This window comes from Sus scrofa, chromosome 13, assembly GCF_000003025.6.
Source record: "Sus scrofa isolate TJ Tabasco breed Duroc chromosome 13, Sscrofa11.1, whole genome shotgun sequence".
Classification (NCBI taxonomy): domain Eukaryota; kingdom Metazoa; phylum Chordata; class Mammalia; order Artiodactyla; family Suidae; genus Sus; species Sus scrofa.
In genome coordinates this window covers 61,281,076-61,302,613 of record NC_010455.5, presented here as the reverse complement: position 1 = coordinate 61,302,613, position 21,538 = coordinate 61,281,076, and the positions used below count along the sequence as shown (strand labels likewise).

Genomic DNA, 21,538 nt, shown 5'->3' with positions numbered 1-21,538 from the left:
GATATGCAAGTGCCATGAGACTTGCTGAGCCCCTGCATGTGCCAAAAATTAATTCACAAGCAAATGCTTATTTTATAGTTTCCCACTTTGCTACAAAACATCAAGCAGAAAGGAAAGATTTCTTCTGGGGGCTGGTAGGAAGTGGGTGGCACTGGAGAGGGCAGAAAGAAAGCAGGAGTTACTCTTAAAGGGAAGCTTGATCCCATGGCTCCACGATGTCACCTGTTCCAGGGGACCCCCCGGGGGGCAGTCCCACCTCCTTGTTCCTGTAAGCAGGGGATAACACCATGAAGTCTGAGCCACTCTGACGGCACCCAGGGAGGAGAAGTTTGGGAGGTGATATCCATCCTCAGATGTTATCACCATCACAGAAGCCAGGGCAGGGACAGAAGAGACTGGAAGACTTGGAGTCCACTGTGTCAGGCCAGGAAATATCCTCAGTTTGGCTGCCAGGCATTTCAGGGCTGAAGTGATGATGTGACAGATTGCAAGGCTTCAGGAGAAGGAAGTAATTCTCCCTGTGAGAGTTCCTAGTAAGCACGGTAGGCCCTTAGTTTTGGATTCCCATCAGCTGAATTCTCTTAGAACTTCCGAAGAGCTATGGTCCCCAGTGAACTTATCCTCAGTATAAGGGTGAATTTTCACATATCCTCAAAAGGGGAAGGACATGAGTTGACACTTCTGCAAAGATGGGACTGAACTTTCAGGGGGAACAGAGCTCCCCAACAGCAGGGACGATGGTGTCTTCCTTTTTTGCAGCTATAGCACCCAACTCAGGGGCTTGACTGACCTATGGTAGGTGTTCATCAATTATAACTGGGATATGTGGGGGGGGGATGTTCTCTGCAGGGGACCCCCACAACTCCCTCTCCCCTTGGTGAACACATCCAGTTCACACCAAGAGGTGCAAGTCTTCTCCCCTCCCTCTGAGGCTGGGCTCATCGTCTCTCTGGCACTTTGACTGGTACAATATGGCGGACGCGTTATACAAGGAGTCCAAGCCCAGGCGTTAAAATGACTGGTAGCTCCTACATCTCACTTCCCCAAACACAATTTCTTAGAAGCCAGCCGTCATACTCTAAGAAGCCTAAACCACACAGAGAGGCCACATGGAGGAGAACCAAGGTGACAGCCCCCGCTCAGCAACCAGCTGAGAGCCAGCACCTGTGCCACAGTCATACAAGGGGCCATCTTGGCCATTTCTGCCCAGTCAAGTCCCTGGTGACCACAGCCCCAGCCAGGACCACCCAGAGGAAGGAGACCCACCCAGCTGAGCCCACACCCACAGAAACACAACAAGTGTCAGAACAGCCATTGCTTTAAGCCCCTATGTTTTGTGACATTTAGTTAATCAACAGTAAGACAACTAAAACAGGTGGTGGGGGAGGAGGGGACAGGAAGCACGTGACACTTAGCTCAGGCTCTGTCTGGTTCTGTATCTCTGAGGAAGTCACAACCCTCCTTGACCCCCCATTTCCCTCATCTCCATAATGGGGTGACACACACTCAGCACCCCTCACAGACCAACCAGGAGACTCAGACAAGACAGCCAGAGGAAAAGTACTTCATAAAAAAAAGCCAAAAAGCAACTGGATGCTGTTCCCATTTGTCTTCTCTGCTGAGCTCTGCAGCCATAAGCCCACCCCTGGCCCACATACATCTCTGGCTTTGGAGATGACAAGGTGTTGCCTTCTGAAACCAAGAAAATCATCTTCCTTTATAAAGCACCTGCCTTCTTCTTGGAATCTTTATCATCCTCCTGAGGAAGGAAGCTGTTACAGGCAAGGAGGGGTTTGGGGAGCCAAGCTGCCTTGGTTCAAACCTTGGCTCTGCTACTTCCCGCTTGCATGATGAGGGACAAGTTCCTCAACTACTTTGGGCTTTAGTTTCTGCACCTACCTCCTAGGGAGATTGTGAGGGTTAAATAAGTTGATACGTGAGAAGAACTTGAGCCTAGTTCCTGGTCCACAGCAAGCCCTTAATAAATGCTGGTCATCATCATCACGTTATGGTTTATACTTAAGTTTTTTTTTTTCCTTCCCTTTTTAGGGCCACATCTGTGGCATGTCGAAGTTCCCAGGCTAGGGGTCGAACCGGAGCTACAGCTGCCAGCCTATCCCGCAGCCATGGGATTCAAGCTGAGTCTGTGACCTACACCACAGCTCACAGCAACCCTGGATCCCTTACCCACTTAGCGAGGCCAGGGATCAAACCTGCGTCCTCATGGATACTAGTCAGATTCATTTCTGATGTACCACAATGGGAACTCCCTATACCTAAGTTTTTTAATGATCAAACAGTAAAACTGACTTTTCTGCGGTGCAGCTTTTGACACATGTATCGATGTGTATTCAAAGTAGGACACACAACAGTGATGTCACCCAAAAAACTCCTCTGTGCCATTTCCTTAGAGTCAGATTCTCTCCTCAGCCCTAAGCTGGCAAACACTGCCCTGTCCTCCAGCACTCCAGCCTTGACCTTGAAGAATGTCACATAAACAGAACCACCCCAGGTGTCACCTTCTGACACTGGCTTCTTTTCACTAAGCCTCATACCTCTGAGGTATACCCCTGTCATGGCATTTATCAAAAGTTGATTCTCTTTTACTGCTGAGTGGTATTCTGTTGTATGGACAGACCAGACTTTGTCCAATCATCGTTTTTTAAATAATTATTTTCATAAGCCAGGGAAGAAAAAAATTTCAGAAATGGAGCCAGCCAGCCATTACTACTGGGTCCTAAGAATTCCTGGGAAAATATCGAATAATTGCTCAAAAGTCCTGATTCAAAGGGAGAAAGGAACCGAAGAGTCCATGTGTATGTATGTCATGTGCATGACAGACACAGGAACAGAAACCCTGGGTGACTTTTCTATTCCCACACAAAACTGGACTGGAAAGCAGGTCTCGCTCGCTGTCTTCTCCAGGTCAAGGATGCTCCACACCAAGGGAAGGTACTAGTATACCAAAAGGCTCTTTTGCAGCCCTCCTGTGGATGGCAGCACACAGGTATGCAACTATGCAGCCCCTGGGACTCCAGACTCCAGTGGGACGGTCCTTTCCACTACCTGTCACCGAGCAACACGAATCCAGGGCAGCCCACCTGACCACAGGCCAACTTCCCTTCCTGGGACTTTGACACATCACAGTGAACGGGAAACGAAAATGGGTGGTGAGCTCCAGCCCGAACCCACCCTGCTTCAAAGGCAGACAGCACTGTGGCAATCACTGACAGCCACCACTGTGGCCTTGACCCAGCTCACACTAACCCCCCAGCTGCTCATTTACTCCTTTGAACTGGCTTCTCTGGAGCAAGACAGAACTGAATCACCTCCCTGGGGCTTCAGGGTGTCTGTCCTTAGCTGGCCCCAGATAATCTGAATTCCACATCATTTTCTCCAGAGAAAGACAAGCCCGGGGCCAAGGAGATCTCACAAATCAACTCCAGACTAGAATCAATCTTCCTGGAACCATAGGTCTTTCATGAGGCATTGACCCCTCACATCCTGGCAGAGGGCTCCCAGGCCATCCCCCACCCCACAAGCACACTGGCTCCTCTAATGATCAACAGTTCCACTCCCCGAGAGGCTGGTTCTGGAACCCCACTGTGGCATTTCATCTGCAGCCTGAGCATATGAGTAACAAATGTGTGAAAACATGAAACTAATATTCATAATTACTTTACAAGATAAAGAACTTGAAGGAAAAACAGCTTCTGTGTGCCTTGCCATCACCATCGGGGTACACTGTGAAAAACACGGCATCTCGCCAGAAATTCAGACTCCATCTCGCCAGCCAGGCTCAGCGCCGGCGGCCCTCAGCCCCCTCGAGCCCTTCCCCACGCTTCATTATTCCTTAAGGAACAGTGTCTCCTTGTGTCTCGTCATCCAGACTCAGTAAAGCCTTGAAAGCAGCTGGCCCTTTGACCTTCTCGCTCCCTCATGCAGTCAGGTGACATCCTGAACACCCTGAGTTAACTATAAATGGGTCCAAGGCAGTAGCCTTAAGGAGGGAGGGTTGGTGATGCTCCATGCGTGATATCCTGTCCCCACCAGCTTTTTCTCCAATTTTTTCTTCTTTCTTTTTTTTTTTGGCCGCCCTGTGGCATATGAAGCGCCTGGGCCAGGGATCCGATCGATCCAAGCCACAGCTGCAACCTACACCCTCACCTTGCGGCAACTCTGCATGCTTTAACCCACACTCTCGGTCCAGCATCAAACCTGCATCCTGGTGCTGCAGAGATGCCGCCAATTCTGTTGGGCCACAATGATAACTCCTCCATTTTTCTCTTTTTTAATAGAGGTATAACTTAGGTAGAGTACCGCACACCAATTTTAACTGTATGACTCACACAGTTTGCAATAGATTTATGCCCATGTAACCACCACCATGACCAAAATGTAGCACATCTCCAACACCCCAAAAGGTTCCCTTATGTTCCTCCTGGAAAAAAATCGCCCCCTCCCCCACAATGACCAATTATATCATACATTCATTTTAAATTCAGGCTTTCATTATCTCTCTCCTAAATTATTTCTAATTAATTTAAATTACTGGACTCCCTCCTTCTAGATCCTGTTTTCCTCAATTTATCTGTCAGATTTGCAGCTCTACATTACAACCCCAAGGGCCCTTGGGGGTCTGCCCTGCTACTGTATACAACCACCAAGAGATCCCCAGCCCCTGTCACTGTCGTCTACCAGCTCTGCTTGTTCTGAAGGACTCAACCCCTATTCTGTAAGCATGCCTACCTCTGAGCCTCCTCTACCATGCACTGTGACCCAGGCTCCCCATACCCCAGCTCCAAGCCCAACTTCCAATGGTCAGACCCACACCCATCCTTTAAAGCCCATCTCATCAAAAAACCTCTCATCAGCTCCTCACATCGATGTTTTTACTTCTTCCTTGTAGAGTCTGTAGCATCCTTCCTGCCTTGTAGATGGTACTACATGTCATTCTTGAGACACAGCTTCTCATGTGCATGTATAACCAAGTTTTATATTCTTGCTAGAATTTCAAGTTCCTGAAGACTGATCTTCCAGGATTTCTCAAATTAGCAGAGTTTGTTTTTTTAAATTGTGGATTAGAGGGAATAACTTAGGGTTTCTAACATTTTATTTGGCCAGTAGGGTGAAAAAACTTAAACTGTCACCCACTATCAACACCACTTAATTAAAGACATTAGAGCTTAAAAAAAAAAAAAAACCCAAAAAACTGGACAGGATGTAACCTCAGAATAAAATGGTTCTATTGTTGTTCACACTGATACATTTGGTTTATGAAAAACAGACCATATTGCCCTTGTTTCCACACTTGACTGTGCCTGGAGAAAATTCTCATAGACCAACTGGCCGCAATGTCTGGAAACCCTAGTGGTGCACCATGTACACAGAAAGTGCTCAATAAATGTGTAACATGTACATAGAAGGTGCTCAATAAATGTGTAGTTGACTAATCTAGTCAGTGGGAAGCACATGGTTCACAGACCAGGAGCGTTTCTTCCATTCCCGCACACGAACATGGTAGAGGGCGTGCAAGTCCTAACAGTTAGAGGAACCACAGGACTCACTTGCACACACTATCAGACTCACATGGGGCAAAATCAAACAGCAAGCCCACATGTTACAGGTCACAGAAGACCTGTGTGACAACTCAGCCAGGTAGCAGACTCTCCTACTGGCACAAATATCACCTTAGGGCAGCACATATAATGAACTTCAAAAAGTATGTGCTGGGGCAAGTGGGAATGGAGGGTAAGGAGACAGGGTTGCCATGGCCACTGGGCAGGCACAGGGCACCTGGATGCAAGAGGGAGCGGTGCTGAAACCCAGGAGGCCTGGGCTGGGGTGCAGCTGTCCATGGGAAGAAATGCCCTTTTAAAACCTGCACAAAGAACCTAAAGTTCTTTAATCCAGACTCTGAATTTAAATGCATGACCAAGAATATAAAGTCGAGTCAAATATATATATATAAGGGTGAATTTTATGGTATATAAATGAAATCCCAATCAAAAGCTATTACTAAAATTGTGTGTTTGTACATATAGACACATACACAGCTAAGTAAACCCTTATTCAGAGCCAACAAAGAATGAAGAGTTCATGACTAAGGGACACAAACTATTTAAAGGAACTTTAACTGCCATTTCCATGTGAAAAGTGTGTATATATTATTAAAATTCATGAAAATTGCTTCTTTAAGGACTTCTAAGAATTCTACTTCTTTTTATTTTAAAATATGTATCACACCCAAACAACAAAAAGGTCTCTACTCATCTTTGACCAAGCTAGCGTGGCTTTCCCCTATTGGCTCCTATTAGTTCAAATTGATTCAGCTCTCTTGAGCTTTTTAGTTAAAAGGCTGAGAAATGGTTAGCAAGAGCTGCAAGGTCCAGAGATATAAAAAAATCTAAATAGCACGCACAGTCCAAACTCTTCTGTTCATCCTGTGATGGGATCCTCTACAATCTTGGATAAAAACTGTAAATAGCAAATATATTTCATTCAATTATTCATTGAACAAACATCTATGAGTTATCTATGGTGCTCCAAACACTGGGCCAATTTTCTTTGCACATCCTCAGTGACTTGTCAATTTTCAAACATAACTCATATTTTAGAACCAAGCCTGGATTACGACTGGATGACCAGAGCAAAGTATCAACTGAATTTGTTTTTCCGAACAACATAATCCTGTGCCCTAAGAATGAGCTATTCCTCGTTCAAGAGTCTCAGCACCAGCCTGGTTTCTGGCTCCCAGAACAGAGCCTCCTTCCATTCGCCAAGGACGCCACACCAGCTGCCTTCCTACCTGTATGGTGGTATTGCCTCCTTCCAGAAGGGCGATGGCCAGGAGAATGCTCTCATGGAACACTCGGTCACTGGACGCATTCATTATGAGGTCGATGACCAGATTGGAGGCCCCCTCCTTGTCAAGGTGGCACTGAACCTCAGCCAGGCTCATCTCACCCCTGCTCATGGAGCTGGACCCGGAACCTCCCCCTAGGAAGATGGAACATTGCTCTTATTATCCACAACCAGAGAAGCTAACTTTCATTGCATACATACTGTGTACCAACACTTTATGCTGTAAACATATTAAAGGTACTATCTCTTTGAACCTTTTAAAACAATCCCACAAGGAAGGTTCTTATCATTAACACAGAGATGAAGCCACTTGTCCAAGGACACCTACTGTGGCTTGTAAATAACAGAGGTGAGACCTGAATACAGCAGATAAGATAAGGAAGAATAGTACATTTCAAACAAGAGACCTAAAGCCATGGGGCCAAGATTCTCCCTTATGTTAAAATCCAGTGATCCGAGGCAGAATGATTAAAAAGTGACTTGTGTTTAAAAGACAAACCAGCAGTTCCTGTTGTGGCTCATTGGTTTAAGAACCCAACTAGTATCCATGAGGATGCAGTTCGATTCCTGGCCTCGCTCAGTGGGTTAATGACCCGGTCTTGCCATGAGCTGTGGTGTAGGTCACAGATGCAGCTCGGATCCCGTGTTGTTGTGTCTATGGCACAGGCCAGCAGCTGCAGCTCTCATTCGAACCCTAGCCTGGGAACTTCCATATGGCACATCTGCAGCCCTAAAAAGAAAAAAGAAAAAGAAAAAAAGACAAACCAAACTTAAATACTTCTTGGAACACTGTGAAGAAGTCTAGCCTATAATGATCACTTTAGCCCTCTTTCTAAGAAACCCAGCTACCCCAAACTTACCTTCCACATAATTTGTGTCTGTTCACCCATTCATTCAATAAATATTTACTCAATACTTGGCATGGAGCCAAGAGCTAGGGGCAGAGGAATGAACAAAACAAAGTTTGTGTCCTCATAGAGCTTCAGATGAGACAAATATACTCAGGAAGAGATGGCCTGTGCCATTTAGTGGAACGGATTCCAACTGTGTTTAGAAAGTGCCTATTTAAGAACGTGCATTATTATCGGCAAAAAATGAAATATTAATGTACCTGGGGAAATGGAGATCAATTTTAGAAAAACAGAAAATCAGTCCTTCACTGCAGAGCTCAGTTCAGTGCCAGCTCCTTTGTGTTTCTTGCCCTTGACTTTCTAGATCTAGTGCTTTTATAGTACAAGGTGAACAATGGCTGGCGTAGCTTCTCTCCAACAGCTTCTTAAAGCAGAACCTGTCTCTGATGTCTTTCTAAACCCCCCTCATGATGCCCCTCCAGGATCTCACATATTCTTTGAACAAACCCATTATAGAAATTAAATAGTTTCAAGGTGTTGCAAGAGGAACTTTTGCTTGACTACCACTGAAAATGTTTGGATGAGAAGCTAAGATCCATTTCCAGGGTACCCTGATAATGGCGTCTTCGTTGAAGCTGCAGGGCTCCATGGACTGAGTAGATCTGCTCCACATTTTCAACTGGCGAGAAACACAAGGTCCCTCCCCAGAAGTTGCCAGGAAAAATTTTTTAAGCATCAAGTATTTCTGTGCTCCCTGTCGAACCTACCAAGGATCAGAAGTGCCTAAGTCATCATTACAGACCAGGAATCGGGCAACTCATGTTTGTGCTTCGAGCACAGAACTACTGGCCCCCTCAAAACCAACACCATCACCCATAGCTGAAATCCAGTGCTTTTGCAGCTTTTACTTCTATTTGTGTTTACAGTGTCTGGGGACTCCTTCCAGGATGTGCTTTTAAGCCATCCTATGCAGGGATTTCTTTGTGTAAACTCTCCTAAGACTTTGGAGAGGCACAAAGAGTGGGCATTAGAATTAGATATAATTGGCTTCATATAACAGACCAGTCATGAACAAGTTCCACTTTCCTCTGTTCCACAGGGCTAACAGCAGTTCCTACCAGGGAGTGGGTAACTTAGAGGAGAAAAGGCGATTAAAGAAGCCAAAATGCTTGGAAAAGCTCCAGGCTCAGGAAGTGTATAATAAACAGGGTCTTTCACCTTCCTCACTACCAGTGTCATTCTCATTTTATGGGAAAACACGAGTCCTAATGACCAAAAGAAAATGTGGAATGAAGGCAAGTTCCTTGAGTCATTCAAGTATCACCAAGAGGGCCACTGCACAGGAAAGAAGGGTGAACGCTTAGCCAAAAACAAATTGAAGGGAAATTTTTGTAGACATCAATGTGATGGTGGGCCAAAGACAAAACAAGTGGCATGAATAACACATTTGTGACCCAAATTCATCTGTGAGAGTTTCAACCTGCTAAACAGACCCATGCATGCAGCTCGCTTGTGGCACACTCAATTCACGCATGCGGCTAACTGCACACCACACAGCCTACCTCCTCCCCCAGGCTTGCCGGGTCCTCCTGGTGACAGCGGGCCATTGCCAAAGCTGGTGAGGCTCTCTCTTCTTCCTGAAGGTCTGATGTTTCCATAGTAACGGTTGACCAAAATCTGTCTGAGGGCCTCACCCTTAATTCAAACAGGATAATGAAATCAGGTTCTGAATTCAATGCATAACTGAGTGACTAACATTTAAAGAAAAGCACAGGAGTACTCAGTTATAATTGGCTCAGTCTCACTCAGTGAAAAAATAAATTAGTAACAATAAAAGCATTTGGGAACTCTGAAGTTAACTTCTTCAATATTTTCTCAGGAAACCATATCATAAAAAACATCAGTCTATAATATTAAATATCTGAAAGCACTCTCTTACATAGTGATAAAGATAGAATATTAAGCTGGAAGGGCAACTAACCATAACAAAACAAATAAACAAATCCCTTTGGGGTAAGCCAATAAAATTTAGACAAATTGAAAAATTTACAAGTCATCTTCCATAAAACAATATAAAAACATTACTCCAACCACAGCATTCATTCCCAAGGTTCTATGAAAATATTAAAGTATCAGAGTCCTAGAGTAACTAAAATAAGAAGCTGAAAGAAATCCTTCTTACAGAAGTAGTCAATAGGCCAAATGGTGAAGAAAATGTAATGCTACAGAAAAAAAATTAGTGGCAGATATCGGATATGTTGATCAAAAACAAGAAGCATGGATGAAATGACATTTGGGTTTTGCTTTGAAATAATCTGGGAGGAGGGGACAAGCTGGGTATACATGAGACAAGAGTGGGCATGGGTTATAATCAGTGAAGCTGAGTTAATGACTGAGGGTTCTCAAAACTCTTCAAAATATGCAATTTGTATATATTTGAAAATGTCCATTAAAAAAACCTTAAAAAGGCATTAATATCGAAGGGATCCTGAGCAGGGAACAGAACAATACTTCCCCATCACTCTAACCAAAAAAAAAATTACAACTTTGATTTGTTCTCGAATCCTACAGGACACTGTCAAGGCAGCAGAAAGTGGTGGGACTGCTTTTCAGCTCTAATTCATGTGCAGCCTTTATGGGGGGGTCCCACACCACCTCCTGATCTGAAAGTTTCTCAAAATCAAAGGCAGTGTGGAGTTTCCCCGATTCTCTCTCAGGCCCAGAGAAGGAAGTCCCAGAGTTGCTCTGGTACATCACTGAGAGCTGAGTGAGGAGTCTAGCACAGAGCAGAGATGTTGAAACACAGCACGTCTGACACAGGGATGCAAGAGTTCTTTCCAAGAGACCTGCAGCCGTAACATGAGTCAGTGGAATTTATAGGGATTTGCTAATCAGCTCTAAGAATAGGTCTAGGGACTTCAAGGAGGGTGTTTGCAAAATAAGATGGGAGGGAGCAGACAGGTGGGAGAGGAACCTCCCAAGGCTGCTGGGGAGGCAAGGGGCACTGTGAGAGAGGCAGGACCTGGGAAAACAGACAAAGGCAGAAAACTCCTTAGCTCAACTGTCAAAGTGATGGAAGTTCCCCGAACTACAGAGCCTGATTTTTCTCCTTTGCTAGTTCACATTGCTGCTCTAAGACCCAAGGGATGAAGGGGATGGAGTAGACAGGAGAGAGAGGAGGGGAGGTGGTCCTGATTTTTAACTCAAAGTTCAGGAATGAAAAATCTCAATTTTCCTTTCCCATTCCATCCACAACTATGTGTCAAGTAAATAAGTGTAGTCATTTAATTGTAGTCAAGCAAATGAATATTTCTACTATCACTTGAAACTCATTTCCTACCTCGACCAACAGTAAATTCAAGATTCCGACAGTACTTTCAATGAAGAAACTATTGGTGATGTTTAAAAATACTTTAAAAATAACCTATGTTCAGTGTAATATTCATTCATGGCCTAGAAAACCCCATTTGGGTATAAAGATAGAGCTTTGCACCAGTGCAAACATATCAACACCCTCCAAAGCAGTCATTGAGAGTGCAGTGATTTTGAAAGGCTGACCTCCTAAGACAAACACAAATTTCAAAGGAATGTTCAAGAGAGCCTACAAAGAAAGAAAAAGGGGAAAGACAAGGTTAACTCCATGTTGAAGCTAACAGTGTATTAAATACCATTTCTTTTTGTCAACACAATGATGTATCTATTTGATTTTCTTTCTAAAGTTGTAGGCTTTGAGTTCCCATTGTAGGGATGGTTGGCAGGAAACCGTCCCAATTTTTTACTGGATTCTCGTGGGCATCACAAGAACATTGTTTGCACAGTACAAGGCTGGACTGAGACCTGTCAGTTGCAGCTGCACCAGACAACCAATGTTGCCATCATGGCAAGAATCTGGAAGATCACCAGGGTGAATGGTCAAAGGCAGGGTGACTGTCACCAGCCAACAAACACCTATCCATTAAGGAAGTCTCAACCAAAAGGCTTCACACTGTGATCCCATCTGGGATCAGAGTGGCTCAGTTAGATTTTTTGCTCCTTGTAGTTTTGAGGATAATCGGCAAGATCCTGGTCAGTCGGCACTCAAGGAAGCAGAAGGTAGAGAAAAAAGCATATGCTGCCTGGGAACACGTGGACTCCAGGAACAGGAACTTGACATTTATGCAGCCCGGATGCCAAAGTGAAGTTACAAAGGGATCTCACATTACCATTTTGCCTCTCCTTCCACAGAGAAACCCTAGCAGTTACCATAGCGACCAATGCATCAAATGGTACATTTTTTCCCCCATAAGGGAGTATCAGAAAATGTGTTCATTATGGAACACACACACATACACACTCTCTACCCCACAAACTTTTAATTTTTTCCCTTTTATTTACAAGGGTTCTTTTTATTATAAGGTTTTTGGTACATATTCATCTCACCTTCTCTCCACAAAAATAAATAAATAAGCACATTTTAAGACAAGGGGAAAAAAGAGAACACGTGGGATTTGCTTTTTTTTTTTAAGTAAGAGATTCTTTCCTTTTCTGAAAGAATAAAGACTGAAAATTTGAGGTAAAAAAGGGAAAGAGAAAATGGATAAACATTATTACAAGTTATGCAAATCCCTAGTGTGAAAACTTAGGTTCAAGGAAAATTCTGTTTTCCTGAGCTTGTGGTTTAATTTAGGAAAAATTAAAATCTGCAGAGAAAAGCCTTCCTAATCATCTTGATATAAATTGCTCAACAGCACTAAGCTGTTCACAGTGTACCAGGCTGAGAAAGCTGATTGCAGAGGAAGAAAAAAAGTCACTTCCCAAATAATATCACTTCTCTAGCTCTCACATTTGGCCATGCAGCCCTTTTTTCCCAAAGGAGTTTTCCCCTAGCAGTTTACACCAACAGTATGCAAACAAATATCAGATGTTTGTCTCGGGTAAGATATTACCTAAGACCGAGAGGAGACAAAGGCAAAGAGTTTCATTTGCATTACGTGTCGGGTGAAAATGGTGAAAACGGCAGGTCATTGATGTATAGCCAAGAAACCAAGCTCCTGCCTTGCTACTTGGTTCAAAAGGGTTTCATTTGGTCAATTAAACAAGTGGCTGATGAACTGTGTGGGAACATAGACCAGTGCTGAACAAGTCACGAAGTTACTCACGCCACACACAATGGAGAGAAAAAGGGAACTTTGGGCTGCCAAGTTCCAGCCATTTAAAAACCAGGGGCCTCTCATGTGAGCAGTGAGCCTCTCACACCTCAGTCAGCATGAAAGCAATGCCCTGACTGAAAAATACCTTCCTTTTCCTACTCCTGTTGTCTATCAAGTCACTGCTGCATCTCAGTCTCCAGGCAACTATAGTCATTAACATCCCTTCTCAGGGTCCAGCACTGTGCTAAGTGCTGCAAGTGCACAGCTGTGCAACGAGTCCTAAGGGGTGGAGATCATTATCCCCATTTTACAGCAGGAGGACCTGAGGCACAGGGAGGTTTAATAATGTGCTCCCAATCACACAGGGAGGGACTGTTTCTAATTCCAAAGTTCATGCACTCAGGCCACACCCAATGCCATATCTCCCAAGAACCTCGGGCTTTGAGGGACAGCTATGTGTCTTTACCAAGTGCCTCCAAGACACAGGAAAATTATTGAAGGACGAGCAAGGATGGAAAAAACAGGAATGTAAGGTGCCCTTGATCAATGGACTTCAGGAGACACTGGATGCTGGAGGGGAAGGGCTAAATGCCAACTTCCTAGAAGTACTTATTTGGTCATAGTCTGAGAAACCCCAGTCGCAAGAGAGAGGAATGGATTCAGGAAGTGGTGGGACTGGGCAGGGGCTAAAGTGTGAGCCAAACGAAGGTGCACCAGCCACCTGTTCATCTCAGACAAACATTCTCCAGGACACTTTTCTAGATACTCTTTGCAATGACTGCTGGTTTCCTAAACTCATGACTTGAGTAAGGTACCCAAGCTCTCTGACTTTCCATCTCCTCATCTCTGAAATGGGATGAAGGTTGTGTCATTGGGTCAAACTCAGGATTAATAAAAACTGATGTGTTAACATAGGTAAAAGTCTCAGGCATAGCCATCAGCAGAAGATAAGCACCTAGAAAACTGGAATAGTTGGTATTTTCCAAAAACGGGTAATGTGAAATCAGTGGTCAGCATGCTGGAGACGTATGGAACCTTCTAGGAAATGGTTTAGCAATGCATCAGCAGCACTTTCAGAAAGTATCTACCCCTTGGCCTAGAAATTCCCCTTTTAGGGATCTACCCACAGAGGTACACACTTGATCATTTGTTCGTCAAAGGAAAATATTACAAAGTACTGGTTAATTTGCGGAGCTTTAGGCAGCCATTGACTATTCAAAGACTTTCAGAGAAAATGCTCATATACAATATTAAATGACAAAAGGAGGGAACAAAAGCTATATACCTGGAATAATCCCAATGATAATGGCGGGGTGTGTGTGTGTATACACTGGCACACATTCTCATGTATGTGAAAAAGTGGGCAGGAGCAAATACTAAATCATTAGCAGCTTTTATAGCTAAGTAGTATATTAACTTTTTTTTCATTTTTGTTTATTATAAATGGTCCATAATGATATGTTACAGGGGGAAAAAAAAAAACTTTTTTAAAGACTACACCTAAGAAAAAGCTACCCCAGACAAAGAAGAGAGGATGCGAAAAGCCAACTTAGTCAATATTTAGAGAATGGCTGGAAGCAGGGCTTGAGCAGGGAGGAATCGCCAGTTAGTTTCATTTATATAAATGGCTATGGTTGGTCCCGAGCCAATTAATGCTTTAACCATGACAACAACAACTGTCTGTCTATAAGTCACAGCGTGCGGCTGAGGGCAGTGGTGTGGCCATGGGCTCCCAACATCCAGGACTACGTACCCTTTTATGGTCCTCCAGTTGCCTCAGGGGTGGACTCGGTTCAAGCTCCTGCTAAGCATGTGGAAATGTCATTTCAGTATGACACTAGGAAGACACCCCCCTCCTCAGGATCCATCACAAATAAAAGACACAGAGAGCACATACACAGCAAACACTTCCACAGAAGGAGCACAGGCCTGTGTTTGGTTCCCCCAGACAGAGATCGACGCTCCCTTACTTTGGACACTGCTGAACAACCGCCCCATCCCCCACTCTCGTGAACCATTTAAAACAAGCAGGCACAAGACTTTTGGGCCAGTATTATTCTTTGCAAAGATTATATAAAAAGGAAGTTCAATCTTATGTATATTTACAAGAACCCAAAAGAGTTTATAATGCAAGACTCAGCCGGGCAGGTCCTTATATGATTCATACATGCACAACTGCACAGCACATGCTTAAGAACATCACTGCAGACACATACAGGGGACCTCAGCTCTCCCCAGCCCACCGGCACACAGTGTTTTCATCAGGACTGTTGAGGCTGCAGAGCTCAGATCAGAATATTAGAGACTGATCTTTACAAAGCATCCCCGCTGGACCTCATCTATTCGATCATCTGTTTCATTTCTGATGTTGCCTTTCAAATAAAGTATACTTGGTTTTAGCTTTGACTCCTGTGATGCCTGAGCTGTTTCTGAAAGTAAATGTTCATGTTGGAAACATGTCTCCCCCCAAAAGCTTCTGGGAAACTTAATTTATGTATTCATTTTTGTCTTTTTAGGGCCACACCTGTGGCATATGGAAGTTCCCAGCCTAGGGGTCAAATCAGAACTGTAGCCACTGGCTTACACCACAGCTCAGGGCAATGCCAGATCCTTAACCCACTGAGCAAGGCCAGGGATCGAACCTGCATCCTCAGGGATAGTAGTTGGGTTCATTACCTCTGAGCCATGATGGGAACTACTCTGGTTACTTTAGATACTTTAATTCATTCTGGCCCCTCTTTTGCAGGCTGAGGTAGCAGAGACAGGAAGAAGACAAAGACTGCTCTGTGTAACTACAGCTTTATCAGCAGCTCTCACAAAAACTTTAGACGAATGTGCAGAACTTCAAATTTACTTCATCTCTGCACAAGACCCATGGTTCTGTGTTTTGAAATGGCAGAAAAATCTGAATATTTTAGTGTTTCTCAACAACATCTCAAGATGGAGATGAATGGTTTTGTGTAAAAACCTTCTGAGAGCCACATGCTCCCCCAGAGGGACACTGTGGTTTAAGCTCCCCCAGGGGGACCCCGCGGTTTAAGCTCCAGCTTCTCAGAACTTTCTATACCACGAGTCATCCTATTCCAGCCAGGATCAGGCTCCAGCCAGGCCAGAGTCCTCCCTCCTACACCTACCCAGGGGACAGACACGACTCCACAACAACTCACACACTCAGCCAGGAACACTGACAAGTCCCATATTTGCTGGCACTGCAAATACAGGGGAGCAACACACACCTCGGTGGAGTTCTCCGAATCCGGAGCTTGGGGAAGCTGCTTGGGAGGAAAACGAAGCATGTTAGTGACAGCACGTGCATCTCGTGGGCCACAGAGAAGTCCGGAGACCCACACTCAAGGACCAAATATGGAGAGACAAGCTCAACAATGAGATGACTGGGCTGTGGCACCCACAGAAGGGGCTATCAGCCATCGAGGGCAGGAGGTACCCTCTCTTTTAAACCCAACTGAGTGGTTGTGCCAGAAGAGACAACTGGCCTGAGAGGGGGGAACGTATTAAGGAAAAAGAGAAAAAGGTCTACCACTGACCAAGAAGGAAGTATATCTTTAAAAAAAAAGATATCAAAGGAGGAACTACTGCACACCTGTAATTCATTGGTCCACAGGGAGGAGAAGTGATACAGCACATGCCCAGGGGCCTCAGGGGGAGGGTGTGGGGGGGTTGATGAGGATGGCCCCCTATCCACACTCTCCTGGGACAAGCCTGTCTTGTGGCCACTGCATCTTCCTGGGTCTTTCCTCCCTCCACATCTCGGCTCTGCATCGGTGGGCAAGAGATGAGCTGGCTGGGGATTGACAAAGCCTCTCCTGCCCAGCGTCTCTCGGAGAAAGGAAGGCTCCCAGCTGCAGGGTCACTGGCTGGTTCACTGTCACACCGTGCACTCCCTCAGGGATCCAGGGACTGGCTCCCCGCCCCCTCCTGTCACACACTGCCTCTGACTCCCCCTAGATTTCATTATATCCAACAATATACATATACATTATGTCCAACCATATTATGTCCAACATAAACAAGAGGCAAGATGATGGCCCCTAAGGAAATGGAAGGGAATGGTAGGGCAGCTAAAAAGAAGGTGTGGCTCAAAAGTTCACAGCTCCACGTGAAGGCAGTGCCACCAGTCTGTTCACCAAAGGGCACATGCTCAAAGAAGGGACTGATGTCAGATATAACTGCCAGATGCCATCCCAGGCTGCCCTGGATCAAAGTCATGCACCAGGTGTGGCTGGCTGGTTCAAGGTACAATCTGGGGCCATGGAATAAAGCCAAGGCTCACGTGGCAACTGACTGACCTTGGCCTCCTTTGGCGGGGCCTCCAGCCACAGAGCACACCTCTCTGGAGGCCAGAGGCCAGAGTGTGGCTGTTGGGCAGTGAGCCAGAGCAGGTGCTGAAAGTATGGGGCGGGGGGAGGCAGAAGCTGTGAAATTTGGTGAGGTCTTAACCCAGCTCAGTGCTTGAGACCCCTTTTATGGTTTGATCCCCAAGATGGAAAAAAAATACTCATGATATAAGACAATTACTTTGTAACCTAATGATTCCTATCTTATTATTATTATTTTTTTCTATTTGCCAACAGGTAAAATGATGTAAAGATACCAGGGATCTCTTTAAGCACAAAGATTAAACTGATTTACCAAGGACAAGGAGGCATAAAAGTATGGTTGCTCACTCAACTCTGGACAGAGGAGCTTTCAGACCTGAGTCCAACTCTGCTAATCGGAGGGAGAAAATTTCCCTATGAAGCATTCAGTTTCCTGTTGGGGCGGGGAGGCACAGAGTGGGTAGCAAGGTCTTGACTAGCAAGGAAAACAAACAATATCAGATGTCAGGTGTATGTGCTGTCCAGATGATTTAAATAATATCATGATCCAAGAACACACTTTAACTCTATCCTTACATTCTGTATGCTTTAGGCTAAAGAATCAAAACTGTGCAAACATTTGTGCCATCTGCCTTTAGTACAAAAAGGACACGTAGGAAAAAGTAGAATTAAAGGAAATTTCCATGCATTTAAGAGCCATCAGAGATAGAGGTAGAAAAAAGTGCTACCTATCTTCTACAATTTGCCATGGACACATTCCACCAACACATCCTTGATTCTGATCCTATATGATCAGGACCAAAGGATTACAGGCATGGATTTACTGTGGGAACCTAAAGAGTTACCTTTTACTCCCTTTCCAAGCAAAATACAAGTTAAAGAAAAAGAAGATGGAAATGGAACTGGTGTGTCTTTTTAAAATTCTCTTTGTCTAAAGAAGCATCTTGAATTCTTTTAGAATGGTCATAGGTAGCATATAACTATTTCTTTTTTTTTTTTTGCATTTTTTTTAATGGCCACACCCTTGGCATATGGAGGTTCCCAGGCTAGGGGGCTAATGAGAGCTACAGGTGCCAGCCTATGCCACAGTCACAGCAATGCCAGATCCAAGCCATGTCTGCAACCTATACTACAGCTCATGGCAACACTGGATCCTCATTCCACTGAGTGAGGCCAGGGATCGAACCTACTACCTCATGGTTCCTAGTTGGATTCGTTTCCACTGCACCACGATGGGAACTCCTGCAACTATTTCTTAAGCACTCAGAGATTAGTGGTTTCTGTTTTATGATTGCACTGATACTCTATGGTCTGCCTATACTGATATTATGTTGGTTTCATTTAATTTCTAAACCAAAAATTAAAACTATTGATCTTTTTTCATCAGAACATTACAGAAAGACTTTTGAGACAGCAGACTTTTTTTTTTTTTTTTCAGCTTCAGAAATCACTACTTAAATAGGAGGAGGACACTTTTAATTCTAGCCACTCATCAAACAGAATGCAAAAACTGAGAGCAATGGACGGGAATCACGTGATTGTGGCTCATGTAGGCCCTGATGCTCTGTGTGACCCTCTGCCAATCATTGAACCCCTCTGGGCTTCTACTGCCTGACCTGCAGGCCAAGGGGACTGGAGCGGGTATTATTTAGGATTTCTTCCAATGAAGACATTAACTAATGCTTGGTATGTTTTCGTAAACTTCATAATATCTAACAGGCAAGTTCCCTAAATAACACAACCCAATAGGACCTAAAATGATTTCCAGGACGGAAAAGGCCAAATCAAGCCTGGCACAGAATTTGGTAAAATAACCAACAGCCTTTGCTAGCACTCCCTCCTAAGAGGATTTCAGCTCTATTGCCATGTGGGTAGGTGCTTTTATGGCAGAAAGCCACAATTTTGAAAAATATAAGCCTATTAATAAGCTATCTATGTTCAAACAGGATACCAGCTACATAAATATAATCCATGCTACACAAAGTAAAAGGTAATGTTTGGTAAATGAATGAACTGATTTTCTCAACACATTTTTATAATCAAAATTAATTTTTTTCCACACAGAAGGTCATCCTCAATGACCACACATTAAGGGAGAATATTTTGAGAAAATGAGTATGTTTGGATTTCACAAGTCTTTTCTTGTACTGCCTTCATCCCAGTACCAGACACTATATTCAGAGTCTGATGCCTCCAGTCAAGGTGAAGTCTCCCTAAACCAACAGTGACTGGCAATGATGTGATGTTGCCTGGTTTTGAACTTGGAAACCAACAATTGCTCCCTACTGCCTCTCCACGTTTCTTCTTAGATCTTAAGTCTTCCCAGGGCTTTTAGTCAAGGTCAGCAAAATCAGACTTCATAGGGAAAAGATTTCAAATGATGGGCTTTGAAATAAAAACTCAAAATGAATTTCAACGAAAAGGATCCCGAGTGTCCTTCCCAGATGAGGCCATGAATTAGGTCATCATAACCACAGCACTGGAGTAGTAACTAGATCTGGGCAGATAAGACCCTGAAATGATCGCTTTTTATACATAATGTTCCTAACATTTTATCCAGGGATGTACTTCTGCATAAATGAAGGACATTATATATTGTCCTTCTTAAATAAAAAGAAACCCAGAGACTTCCTAGGGTTATTATTTATGGCATGTGCACAGCAGCACATGCTCACATACATGCTGTACACACATACATATATACATCAGTTTCATGTGTGTCTATTACAGGCCAGCACAGAGCACAGCCATAGAAATACCTTCTGTTTTCTGCTGCCACTAACATGAACCCTATTATCCCTGGGCTTCTAAAATTTTCCTTTGAAATAAGCTGTCTCCATCCATGAACCAACCCTAGCAGAGGCTGAATACAGTTCAATAAATGCAGCTGTATTATAGATCTAATTATCAGCCCATCAAAGAGAATTTATAATCTCCAACCCCCATGAATCAGCCTTCAGTTCCTTTCACCCACTCAATCTCAGAGGAGGGAAAAAATAAACAAGCAAATAGCGAATGGCCTTGCAAATATGTTTGCTGGGTCCTGTCTTTCTTGAGCCTTTGAAAAGCCACATTAAGAAAACAGAACGCTTGCAAGAAAACTGAGCTAAAATGGAACTTACCTAGCATTTTAGTAGAAAAATTTAAAATCTTTCCATTTGATAATAACCCAATGTCCTTTACTATGGCATTTGTTTTTAGAAACAAAGGAAGAAATATTTTAGTTCCAGTGATGCAGTTTCATCTATATTTTATAGGAAAAGTTCATCAGCAGTCAGAAGAGAAATTCATTTTTCAAAAATGCATTCTGACTTGATTAAATTATACAACTTCAGTCATGATGGAATCATCTCAACATTAAAAAAAGAAGAAGAAGAAAAAGAAAGAAAAAGGAAGAAAAAAAAAAAAAAAACTTCCCCAGATTCTGCAATAGCTTCTGTGTGCTCCGAGTTGAGCTTGGTTGCTCTCTGGTTGCCAGTGTCTAACAGTAAACAGCCCTGCTGCATTTATTGGCAATTACTGCTGAAGGTCACACATCAGCAGTGAGCCTAAATTCCAGGAAAAAAAGCAGCTCTTATGTAACTGCTGCCTGAATGCTGGCAGGTGCCCAACCCAGCAGTTCACAGCAATGTAAAAAAGTAGGACACCTCCACCCTGGGTTGGACGTCATGAGAACGCCCCCTGAAGGTGAAATTTAATAATTCTCCCATTTCTCTTCTGTTTTCTTCCCCCTAAATTTTACTGGCGGTGGCTTTCCTTTGCTTGCAGAAGTAGCTCCCGGGGGCAGAAGCTAAGGACAGAAAGGCAGACAGAGGCAGGCTGCAACCGCCCTAACAAGTAGAAATGACAACCTTGCTTTTTTGTTGAAATGGCAAGAGGCTGAAGCTGCAAACTGACACTGATGGCTCTGAAGAGTCTGAAGTGACAGTGACTGAATGGGGATCACATCTCCCAAATGTAGAAATGCAGCCCATCCACTGAGCCACAGCCCACACTTTCTAAACACGCCATTCCTCTCCAAAGAGGCATCTATGTAAATGAGGTAGGTCACTGCTCTACCCACTGCCTCATCTTGAAGTTAGAGGACTTTATCAAAATTACCCTTTTGTGGAGTTCCTGTCGTGGATCAGTGGAAACAAATCTAACTAGAATCCATGATGACACAGGTTTTATCCCTGGCCTCGCTCAGTGGGTTAAGGATCTGGCATTGCCGTGAGCTATGGTGTAGGTCACAGACCTACACCACGCAAGCTCAGATCTAGTGTGACTGTGGCTGTTGCATAGGCCGGTGGCAATAGCTGCAATTCGACCCCTAGCCTGGGAACCTGCACATGCCGCAGGTGCAGCACTAAAAAGA

The 21,538-nt window shown here is 44.1% G+C and overlaps 1 protein-coding gene across 9 annotated transcripts in view; it reads right to left on the bottom strand.

The window, feature by feature from the left end:
• Window positions 1-21,538, bottom strand: part of ITPR1 (inositol 1,4,5-trisphosphate receptor type 1) — a 330,788-nt gene that overhangs the window by 96,305 nt on the left and 212,945 nt on the right. For 3 of the 9 annotated variants that reach the window (XM_021069280.1, XM_021069281.1, XM_021069276.1), the window contains 4 exons: window positions 16,081-16,119; window positions 14,598-14,648; window positions 9,278-9,410; window positions 6,809-6,999 (listed from right to left, as the gene is read on the bottom strand). In XM_021069280.1, coding sequence (XP_020924939.1) covers window positions 6,809-6,999; window positions 9,278-9,410; window positions 14,598-14,648; window positions 16,081-16,119 — 414 coding nt within the window. The remainder of the gene's footprint in view (window positions 1-6,808; window positions 7,000-9,277; window positions 9,411-14,597; window positions 14,649-16,080; window positions 16,120-21,538) is intronic. The other 6 variants (XM_021069284.1, XM_021069279.1, XM_021069282.1 and 3 more) reach the window with 4 other exon arrangements.